Below are 12,654 nucleotides of genomic sequence, written 5' to 3' on the forward strand. Positions count from 1 at the left end.
TCTAAAAAAAGTGGACAATTTAAGACCTTGAATTTTACGCCACCATGGTTGCCCTAAGTGAAATCGACATCCTGTTAAATTGATCTCTGGCCAAACTGCATAAACAGCTGTATAGCACTTTCAAAATCTGCGTAAATGGTTTGCGGTGTAAATTTTAACTGGAGATTTTTTGGAGGAATTCGTTTTGACACTGGGCAGAATTGGTATATCCGTTAAAAAACCCCGGAACGAAACTATAATAGTTTATTTTTAAATTCAATATTTATGATTGGGACGGAACTCTGATGCAGCCATTGATGAATATGATAAATATATACAATATACCTACTTACATAATACATTAATACGAATAAATAATGAATACCATCTGGCGATTGCATGTTGTGCTACGTCACCTTACAACATATATAATAAATTAATAGTAAACCACGGATGTCCGAGGAAACAGGGTACATTTTATATCTGTATAACTCATTACCCAGTAAATAATTTTCAATTCTGTTTGAGGGCCATTCAACTAGAATAATGAATCATACATTTATATGAATTACTTTTTTTTTTAACTCGAGCATTTTGTGCATGTGCAACACAACTTCATTTTTTTTTTAATGGAAACCACTATTTTGAGTATCATTTCTGGATCGATCGTTTTTTTCTGGTAATTTTGATGTATCAACTTCCTTGTATTCGAAACCCAAAATAGCCAAAGTTAGAGCTAGATATAATTTTAAACGAGATATTTGCAAACATTCCAGATACGCCCTATAATACGTTCGAGCTATGCGAATGTATTGATTGATTCGAACCAGAACTCGAGTAGGTAGTACACGACTATAAACATACATCTAATGAAAATATAAGGACGGAAAGAACTAAAGAACTTGTAATCGATGCATGTTTAGATAGTAAACACAAGTTATTAAATATCAATACTACCTTAAACATAATATGGTCTAGGTTTGGCCAATGACCTTAGATGTCGAAGCCTGTAAAATCTTAGTTAAAAACATAGCATATAAGTAATAATATATATTTTGCTCAAAAAAAAAAAACGTTCATATAAATTATATAAATTGTATAAAGAATACAAATAACAAATGATATATATTTTAATCATAATAATAAAATATGCACTTGCAATGAAATAATCTTATATTGCTTTTCAATTTTGAAAAAAAAAATATTACTTTAATTGAAAAAAAAAAAATAATAATAACAGTTTAATTAATATTATTATACGATAATAAATTATAACAATACAACAACTGCAGTTCATCTATTTGTACCTCTATATGCCATATAGGCAGGAGGTACCTATAACCATTGACATTATAATTGTATCATAGCTTATTATAAAATCAATGCTATATAGCACAAACGCCGTAATACATTATATCATAATATATACACTTGGTGTAATGTGATATGTACCATAATATAGGTAATAATATTAAAATAATAATAATTTTGTGAAGACTACCTATTCGATATCATAATATTATAATATAGAAATGTCTGTGCATTACTATATTTTAGTCTCTACGACGGTTGTAATAATTTGATAAGTTGTTGATCCAACGTATCGGAGAATTTCACTGAGCCAGCTGCAGCTGGTGCCGGTGGCTGACCGTAGTGTTGGCGTCTTCAGATTTGGCAGATCCGTTGCCACTGTCGTCGGAGTCCTGTACGGCGTGCCCACTTTTATCTCTCACTTTCAATCCTAATCCTTCGCGGTACTCTCGGCTGAGGCTTCTGGCCGTCAAACTGTGTACCTGTAAAAAATGCGTACAAAAATGACACAACGACGGCGATGATATGTCCGCGTGAATCAGTTGCCCCCGACCGACTTTGACCGATCGATTCGAAAAGCATGCCGACATTTTGAAAGCAATTGCATGGGTATTGCACTTAAAAATTCGCAAAACGTAGGCATATTTTTCGAATAGATCAGACGAGAGTCGGGAGTAGTGTTAGGATTTGTGGTATGTCATTATATAAATATTACTATTGCAGTATAAAATATGTATATTAATATTAGAGAACGCCACACCCGCATGACACTGTGTTGTGTCCGTCTTACAAATGTATAACATAGCAAAAACTGTTTTGCTTGGGATAGAACCACTCGGGCCGTAGTCAAAGCTAAGCCACCACATTTTCACACTACAAAGATGAGAACATATTTTACTATACACTATATTTTAGTGATATAACAAAATATCATGCAAAAAAAGTTCTTGTTATTTAAAAATTCATTTTTTTTCCAAACTCGAACAACTTCTCTCGTCTTTGTTATATCGAAAAAATAAAAACGACGATGGGTAGCGAATGTTCTCCTCTTAATAATGTAAAAATTTGGTCTACAGCCTGAGTGGTTCTAACCCGCGCAAACAGTTTTTGCATTGTTATCCATTTCTAAGACTGACACATGTGGGCTTGGCACCCCTTTAATAATAATAATATGATATTAGACAGTGAAAACGATTTCGTAGGTGGGATATAACCGATGTAGCAGGGAATGTGTTGTGATCACGCAGTGATCCTCCCTTATCATAATTATTGATTCCCGCTCTCTGATGGCCACATAAAACTATAACAATACGCTTGTAGGTGTAGTATTATAATAAATGCATAATGTATATAATTTGCAGTGCAATGGTAGAAATCCGGAGCCGACGATTGACCTCGAATGACGTATCACTACGTATCCATCAATATAATATTATAATATATATCTCCTAATATCATTATTTCACTCGTATGTGAATGCCCATCGGCCGCGCCCAGTGTTAAATTGCATATTACACACACACACACACACACACACACACACACACACACACACACACAGGACACAACGTCACAACGTACAGTATATTATTTACAGTCAGTTGTCTATCCGTCTAATATCACTAATAGTGTCTCGTACTGAGGAGCTGAGTTGAACACAATATGTAATAACTTATAACTGCATTACACCATAATATTATACCTATGAATACACTTGCAAGTTGCAGTATAAGTATATACTTATTGCAATTATTATTAAAATAATCTAGATACCTCTTACGCTACATTACAATGATTAATCGTAAAAGATATCCAGAACAACGCTGTCCGCGTTTTGACGGACATTATTTTGTTTTTATTTTATTGACAGTAATACTAATGAGTGTGTTCCCTTATATGCCTATAATTATAAGTTTAAAAAAAAAATTCACCCAATTCTAAGTGTTATAGTAAGAAATCAACATTTTAAAAATAAGCTTTCGACAAGACTGCACTGTGGATAAAATCGTTTCCGATTGTTTTTATCATAGAATTGCCACTGCTGATATCTTAGATATCATATCTATTATGGTTTTAGCTGTGTAAACAGCGCTATGTTTTTAAAAACGTGCCTTCAGAGGACGGTCTTAACCTTATACCTTCTACAAGAATGTGTGCGAAGACCAGGTGAATTGTTTTCTATTAACGGTTAGGTTATGTTGGAGTTTCTGAAGACTGAACGCGTAATATTATAAATTATAATACCCAAGAATTGTATATAAGTACGCCCGACTTCTGTGCCATTAGTGATATATTACCAAGATGCCGAAAAACGGTTTTCCGTTACTTTATAATATTAAACTAGAGTATGGATTTAAATGCATTTAAAACTTTCACAAAATTATCGACAATTCCATAAAAATGACCTTCCAATAATGCCCTTCAAAAATGACCAAACATTTGTTTTATAGGCAACTGATAGGTAGGAAAACGATGGTTTAACTTTTGGCATCCGATAATCACTGGAGACAGATTACAACGTTATCGCTTTCATATAATATAGAATGATTCGCTCATCTTCCTAATTCTAGAAGGTATGGACAAAAAATGCTTAAAATTTTTTAAAGCAAATATTAAGAAAATAATATTTCTCGATATAATATTTTAAATTTTCTAATAATTTACACTAAAAGCTTTTAAACAAATTAATACAATTATCTAAAAATGCTTTAAAAATGGAAAAACAAAAAAACTTAAAAAAAATTCAAAACACAATTTCACTTTTGAAGTTTATCTGTTACACGAAATGAAATTCACTTGGATTGCATTGTCCTAGAGCATTAAAAAAACAATGCATTATTTGCATTGAAATCCAGGTCGTATGCATTACTCATAAGCGTTACGACGTTTTACGTAAAAAAGCTATGATTCAGTGCTACACTGCTACAGGAGTAAAAAGGTAAACCTAAACTACTGTTGGTACCTACCCACATAATAATCGATGCGGTTTTGAATTTTGGATTCATTCAGCTTGTGCTCTGCATAAGCATCTACCTATAGATTAAAGGTATATTCATTCATAAGTATTAGTAATGGTCGTTTATTACACTTGAGGACACGCTCACTGAATCGTGTAGTGAAAATAATAATAAAAATAATAATTGTTACAACACATATCAGCAGTATACATACATAACAAATAACAATAAATAACAATAATGCATATTAATTTTGAACTATTAATAACACTGATTATTAATAAATCCAAAGCCGAAATTATAATACAAAAACAACCTAAGCAAGTAGTACTGAGTTGATTCTTCTTAGTTCTTATAAACGTTACCGCTTGAATAAGTAAATAAGTTTAAACTTATATAAATTATTGTAATTTATTGTAGATTGTAGGTAAACCATATAACCTAAATTGTGTAAGTTAAACATTTGAAAACTACAATTAAATGTCATCGCAATGAGAAAACTCAAGAGTAATATTTTCACATTATAGAACTATAATATTATCAATAACCTATGTCAATACTACGAAATAATCAGCCTTTTGTCGACTGCACAATATGTTTTTAATATATTATCCACCATTAACTATATTGTTGAACTTAATACATCATAATTTATACAAATACATGACGTACATTTATACTTTTGTGACATGCTGTTTATGTATAATAAAAATAAAAATACAGACGAACGCAAATAACAATATAACAATTGACAGATAACAGCAACACATCGATAATGACACATTAGTACTTAGCAGGGGACTTAGGAGAACATAATATATTATGTTACTTATACACGCCGAATCAGTCGCCGTGAACCTGCCTATATTTATATACATTATACATACATTATATAATATTTACATATAACCACTCACACATAACATTGAATATACTAATTGAACCTCCTTTGGAGGCGGTACACCTTCGCGGCGTAACACCTAGGAGGTTTACTTACTTGTCTGCTCGGGTTCTTGCATGTGTTTTCAGAGTTCTAAAAGTGCAAAAAACATCAAAATTAAAATTTGTTAAAATTGTAATATATAATTTTTAGCAATGAATTGTAACCACATATTATATAATAATAAAGGACAAAAGAATGGAATCAGAGAGCGCCAACATTTACCCACCCATCACTTGCAACCGAATCATTGACAAAGGAAAACATTATTTTGTAAAAACCAATGTAAAGATATACATCGATATTTGTCGGTTAATTGTATTTTAGCTGTTCTCATGGAGCTCAAAACACATATTAATTCAATTTTCAAAAGACATTTCGAACGAAAACGATGAAATGTTAGCCTTCTGTTACGTTTCGTGTGTGCGGGCTCCGGGAAATTCAGAATTGAATTAACTTGCACTAATGAAATAAATAAATAAACGAATCCTAGAAAATCAAAGTTCAATTAATCCACTAGAGGGTTTTGCCTCCAACACACCTCTCTTACTGGACGTAACATTTACTAGTCACAGGAAGTACCTGTTGTGAAAACAACATTTAAAATGAGCCATTCAGTAAGGCTCCTCTCCGCGTCACAAAAAAATAATTTCCAAAAATCAAATGTAAGCAATAAAATAGTCTTACATGTGTTTTTTATTCTATACAGTATAAGCACATTTAATATTTTAAAATTCAATGATAATAATTGTAGACACTTGTTTTTAGGAGCGAATGATTTGAAAATATCATTATCATTAAGTACCTATGCATACCTATAGTTAGATCAGTATTAATTCTATTTTGAGATATATTCAACCTTATTTAAGCAATACGTATGCATTCTGCTAATACGGGAAAAAGAACCAATATTTTTTTTATATTGTAGGTCATAGCGATTGTTTTTGTGATTGCTGTTATAAGCATATTGTACACGAATGCATCTAAAATAATATCAATATTGAATATGTATCATATTAAACGTACGGTAAAATTTGGGCGTAAGGACCTGGTTTAATGCCCCCTATAGTTTTAGGTGTTTAACGTGAAAAACATCAAGGCAAATAACATAATATACAATCATATGGGTACATACTGTTAGTTTTCAAATGATAATTATTTATTTAACATAATATAAAGCGCATGCCCTGCTTTGGTAAATTGATAAATTGATATTCCATCGATCGTGTTAGATTCTCTTTTGAAACGCCACCACAAACTACCGACCTTAATATTACATATATATAATATGGCTACAAATCACACAAGTTAGACTATATTAGAAACAATTATAATAACTTTGGTTACACTCACGTTGGACGAAAACTGTTTGGCTAGTTCTCTGACCGAAGGCATGCAGTGATGTACTTCGTCTGCCGATTCCGCGATAGAACTCTTGAGGACGCCACTGCCACTCTCCCGTCGGTCCGTCCACGAGGACACCCGAACCAGTTTGTCTTGGCCGCCGCAAGTGCCAAAGGGAGCTAATGAGTCGCCACTGGACGGCGATTGCGGGGTGATCGGAGCGGAGTTCTGGAGTGCGCCGCCGATTTGTCGCCCGTCACCTTCGAATTCGTCTCCGCCGATTTGTACTACCAGTTTGGATACCTTGGTCTGATACACAACACACATCGCGGGCGCGTGTTTACGCATCATTACAATTTAATAAATTCAATAATCATAAAATTGGAATTTGTTTCGGCGTTAAGGCCGTTAAGTCCGGATCAAGTTCACCAGAGAGTAGAGAGCTGAAGGAGAGTAGGGCGAAGATGGTTTTTGGCTCCAGCCCCCACGATGAAATAAAAAAGTCCTATTCTTACCAGAAATTTGAACATTGTTCAACATTACCCATACAAACACCCTACCTATTACTATTGTGAGCATTGAGTTCAAACTGAAATACTGTAAATAAGACACAACAATAAATATTTTACGCTTTTGATTCATAGTAAACAAAAAATGATTTGTAAATACTAAATTTATAAATACGGTTAATGATTAAAAAAGATACATAAACGACCAATGATTGTATGCTGTTGTGTCGTAATGAAGAAATGAGACATAAAACTACAAAAGTGATGTCCGACCTAAACCCCCCTCCCCCCTTAATCATAGCTTGTAGAGACGAAATCTTGAGGATACGGAATTGATAAAACATTCATTATGTAAGTTCCACTCGGTATTCCAAAATTTCTAATTATTATTTAACCACCAAAAACCAACTGTGCCCTACTTTCACCACTACCGAAAACTTAAAAAATCGTAAACATATTACATGTAGGGAAGCGTACCACATAAAATGTAGTTTTCATTGTATAGTAGATATTCATATTATCGAAAATAAAACGATTACGAGGACAATGACGGAAGTGGTCATTATAGATGGTCTACAGAACTTCAAAGAGTCCAATACACTTGGCAATACACCTACTCACAAAGAAATATTTAGTTTAAATTATGAATTATTTCAGCGAATAAAAGTTTAGAAACAAACGTAGGATCTTTGGGGTGGTTCAATGAGTACATCAAATCAAATAAAAACTGCAGCAAGTTCTGATTAACGATACATTTTATTTGAAATCTTAACAAAACAATAGGTATTATATTATATGGTAACGCTTGTTTCGATTTTGTACCTATGAAAAATATCACATAAAGCCAAATTTCCAAAATATCCAATTTTGGTTCACAACCAGATTATCAAAAAGAATAAATATATGAATAATTATGTACAAAATATCGATGAGAATATTTTTTTAGCACGTTCAGCTATTATATGTATGGCTCGAAACGTCCTCGTAGTAAATGGGATTTTTAACAAAGTTGTCTGTGCCTGTTTGGTTCCTAATCACGGTTCTGAGCAAAGTTCCGTACACTATTGATTTTTCCAAAGTACTGACGTCGTCAACACTAACCTGTTTTTGTCTGGCTTTTAATTCCCCGGACTGATTGATGTAGTAATCTCGACCGTACCTGAATGAAACCATTTTGAGATGATTGAATATTAATTATAATATTTTAGGACAAGGTACATAAGTACCCGCCATAATCCATGTAGGTACAATAAAACAAAATTCCACCAAGTAAAATCGAAATTGTAACGTCTAAGTTAACATTAGAGTTTATACTCATATTACTAAATTTGAAGTTAACTTAATATGTATATGCCATATTACATGCATACTATAATATTATAATACATATTATGATAACATTTAAATCGCAGTGATTTCTACTTTAAGAAATATTCAATATTAAATGAATAAAATAAAGGGCTTTAAATTATCTCTAAAATATTCTCCTCTTCGAATTCGGCATTAGACGAGGTTAAATTTCTAATAATTAATCTAAATTAGAGTATTACTGTATTCGAAATCATAATTTCGACTTTGCTTGATAAAAGTTTACTGTATAATATACCCGTTAAATTAACGGAGACACTATAGGTAACAATATGTGGGACGATGGAATCATGTGCTCTAAATTATTAATAATTAAATTTTTTGGGACTTGCGAACGACAATAATTACCGCTGCGTGTCCACTGACGAGGAGCTGCAGACTATTTTCAACGGGCTGGACGTGTCGTTTCCATTGATTAAATTCCTGCAAGAAAAACGTATAGGTATGTACAATAACATTATAAATCCGACCGTTTGAATAAAGTAAAACAGTTGTGCAACAAGCAAAACTGTTTGTGGAACAAAATAAAAAACAAACTCACAGTGATGCCTCACTACTGCTCCTGCTGCCGAACAATGACTTAAACTTGCGCTTTTCGATGTTCTCGGCGGAGTACGGGTTGTTAGTCAGTGGTGTCGCTTTTTCCCACTTGGAATGTTCTCGTTCTGCTATCGTACCTACCGATCAAAACGAGTGTAACTTCACTTGTCCTGCAGTACAACGGTTTACCTTGTACGATGACGTACGGGACGTATTATAATATAATATCCCGGCAGAGCACCGAGCCCAGAACTAGAGGTCTTAATATAGACTGAACCTTGAAAGTATGTACTTAAAACGATTTTGCGATTAAAAATTCACCATCAATACTATAGGAGTTTAAGTATGGTTTTAAAGTTTCCCGGTGTTCTTAGATTTTTCCAAAATGTAGAATATTTTTATATATTGTCGAGAAGAAAAGTAATCTGTTAATTGGATGTATAATTTGATTTTTCTAACACATAATATTTTAAAATATATAATAAAAACCATGAATCTTTACACATTTATGAAGAAAAAAGTACCATGAAAAAGTTTGTATTTAATATTTTGAGAGTAGAAGTCCAGACATAACGAAACACCAGTGTATCGAACCAAATGTCTTCTATTTATTTAGTTTGCATAAAAATATACAAATTCATAAAGTCTTATCCGGAAAATTAACATGTATATAATATAAATGCTGATACCTGGCCTGGGAGGTAACGGGTCGTCTTCTTGTGCAATATTCACTTCCTCTGATGACACCGAGTTGACTTCACTGTCGGTGGCGTTTGACATTAAACTTGACCTATAAATGAAGACGAATCAATTTTATTGGTGTTATTAAAATAGTTATCATTTATCACACATATTATATTGTATACCTAACAGCATACAATTAAATAGTATATATACATAACATTATGATGTATTAAAAAATAATATTATAATATTATTGGCGTCTTCTACATTACCTTGGCCTAGGCACCGGTTTTTCGTTGACTTCTATAGATTGATCAAAATCCCTCTGATGATCCATTGAACCTTGACCTAGAAATGTACAAAAAAATGACGGCAAATTAATGTCTAATGTACATATTTTTCAACAAACTTCGCGACAGTGCTATATGCGATAACAATAAGTATACATGTATAATAGGTATAATCCAAATTTTAAGTCGGCCTACCAGAATCTACTTGAGAAAGTGCGACGTGCTTGTTACAAGCCTCCACGACGGGATCCCAGACAAGCGGGTTGTCCTCCTCGCTGCTAGGACCTTCGAACAGTAAGATTCCACCGTCAGTGGAGTTTGTGTCGACGGCAGAACGCTTCGTTTGCAGCGGCTCCGATTCAAAATCAGCTATAGATGAAAAAGCAAAAGACACAATCATTACATATAATATTAATAACAGCCTTGCCGGGGAATTAAATACACAGTAATACAAATAAATGTACAAATTATGTATATGAGATCAGAATAAATCAAAATTATAAGTTACAGAGTTCGAGCAGTTCGTCCAGTGCCGAATTCGAGTAGTCGGACAGTTCGGACGTTTCGTCGGCATCGCGATCGCCTATTAGCGGCCTGGTGACTTCGGACGGGTTTGGCACTAACATCGGAACGGGTACGGGATGATGGTGATAATTGTTGGAGCCGGACATCAGGTTCACCCTTTTCTTTTGGAACAGCCAATTGTCTTCCCACGAGTCAACCGTGGCGCTTATTCCTTGATCATCGGGATCGATGGTACTGCTGCCGTCTGAAAAAATCGATAGGTATTTTTTGTCAAATATATTTTTGACCGGAGCATCATAATAAGTCGGTACCACGACAATACTTAGAAAAAATTAGAGCCAAAGTTAAAAACAGATTTTATTATTTAATACACGGTCTTGCTAAATAATCGATTGGTATGGTTATTATTTATAGGATCGATTGTTCGAACAGTATAATATGTAAAATGATTATAGGTACCTATATAGGTGGTAGATATAAAATAACAAGTAAACGAGATTTGGGTGCATGTCACAACAAGTATATGAAATAGATAAAATCACAATAATATACTAGTATATATCTCAAATCCACTAATAAACACACTGTATGATGGAGTGCAATCCTGATCGCGACATTATTGAATCGTTGGCAGAAGTGAAAGCTACGTAAAAATTATAAATGAATATGCACGACACTCGATGTACGTAATAGTGAACAATCCGAACTTATCGATGTAGATACGTAATATAAAAAGTATTATATTTGACAAGTAACTACCTAACAGTTCTGTTCGGGTAATCAAAAACGCATATCTGCAATAAATCAATGTCCATATATTATACTACCTAATCTATTTAAACAAAAAAACATAAGAACTTTGAATAATAAAATATACTATTATTTTCAATTTATCATAAACGCGGACGAACGTGTCGTTTGGTTGCGCGCACATTTATTTTATCGGCAGACATTCGAAATAACTGAAATATTCGAGATAAAAAAATGAAAAAAATTTCCCTTTGAGGCCTTATAAGTTATAAAATAATTTATTATATTATTATAAGTTATAACTATTACTGAATTAGATATAATGGTTAGGTAGAATTACTTGATCATAGATATAGGCACGTAGATTGGGTGAAAAAGCTCGAGATCTTTTTTTTATTCAAAGGTACTATATAGAACTACATTATATGCACTTACCCTCAACTGTATCAGACCCGAATTCGGGCAAAGGTGCTGTGTGCCCTCGAAGCAACTTCGCATTCGACATGAACATTCCAATGGTCGATTGCGATCTTTCATCATCTTCTTCGTCACCTTCGTTGTACCCATCGTCATAATCGCCTTCAATATCAGAGTATGTATTGAAACTGGTCGTCGTCACTTCCTCCGTGAATTCTTCTACCTTAACAACAATAATATTATGTACTTACATTATACGCATAAATACATTATTTTATCTCTTCGGTGTTTTTATTTTTTTATGATTTTATGTAACATATTTAGGCAAATACAACATTTTTCTTAACTACTCGCTACAATATACGGTCAATAATACACGTAAATACATAATTAATAATTTATATCCTATATACTCGTATTTTACACTCAGTTATTTTAAACTTACTGTTAAAGACACTCTTGGGGTTCTCCGAGGCTCTTCAGTTTTTTTTGAATCGATAGAATTCTGATTATTTGAATCTACATACATAATATTATTATCGTATCAATATAATATTTTCTTGCCCATTTGACATATAGTCTTGGGGGAAAATACATACCCGTTTGTTTAGGAGAACATTTAGAAATTCGAGTCCTTCTAACAGGGACTTTTTTCTTTGTCTGACTGTTGGCCACAATCTGTAATAAGAAAAAAAATTATACATATATCTGATGAAAAGCACCCTTTATAACTTACAAACATAGTTATTATTAGTGCAGCTTGACAGTTGAACAAGCAACTGCCTTCTAAACTATGAAGGAATGGCAGGAAGCCATATCCAAGCTTAGTATGAACGAAAAAGGGTTTCCACATAACATCATGTAATGTATTTAATAAAAATACCAACGGAGGTAAATACTACGCGTAACGGAAATATATATCGTACCTTATTTAATATAGCAGTGGCCAAGAGATCTTCGTAGTTTTTTTCGTTTAAATCTTCCGCCAATGGAACGGCGCACTTTTTCTGGGCAGCCTTAAAATATTTATTTATTTATTA

General features: G+C 33.1%; 1 protein-coding gene across 2 annotated transcripts in view; it reads right to left on the reverse strand.

Moving 5' to 3' along the window:
- Window positions 1-1,185: 1,185 nt before the first annotated feature.
- The window catches only part of LOC111027877, a 49,098-nt gene continuing 37,629 nt past the window's right edge, over window positions 1,186-12,654 (reverse strand). For both annotated transcript variants that reach the window (XM_022306358.1, XM_022306359.1), the window contains exons 6-19: window positions 12,541-12,630; window positions 12,214-12,292; window positions 12,060-12,133; window positions 11,633-11,837; window positions 10,431-10,691; window positions 10,118-10,291; window positions 9,905-9,980; window positions 9,638-9,738; window positions 8,950-9,085; window positions 8,757-8,831; window positions 8,142-8,199; window positions 6,541-6,840; window positions 5,245-5,280; window positions 1,186-1,772 (exon numbers count right to left, since the gene is read on the reverse strand). In XM_022306358.1, the coding sequence (XP_022162050.1) occupies window positions 1,593-1,772; window positions 5,245-5,280; window positions 6,541-6,840; window positions 8,142-8,199; window positions 8,757-8,831; window positions 8,950-9,085; window positions 9,638-9,738; window positions 9,905-9,980; window positions 10,118-10,291; window positions 10,431-10,691; window positions 11,633-11,837; window positions 12,060-12,133; window positions 12,214-12,292; window positions 12,541-12,630 (1,845 nt within the window). In that variant the 3' untranslated portion in view covers window positions 1,186-1,592. The remainder of the gene's footprint in view (window positions 1,773-5,244; window positions 5,281-6,540; window positions 6,841-8,141; window positions 8,200-8,756; window positions 8,832-8,949; window positions 9,086-9,637; window positions 9,739-9,904; window positions 9,981-10,117; window positions 10,292-10,430; window positions 10,692-11,632; window positions 11,838-12,059; window positions 12,134-12,213; window positions 12,293-12,540; window positions 12,631-12,654) is intronic.

Source organism: Myzus persicae, unplaced genomic scaffold (genome assembly GCF_001856785.1).
Source record: "Myzus persicae strain clone G006 unplaced genomic scaffold, MPER_G0061.0, whole genome shotgun sequence".
NCBI lineage: Eukaryota > Metazoa > Arthropoda > Insecta > Hemiptera > Aphididae > Myzus > Myzus persicae.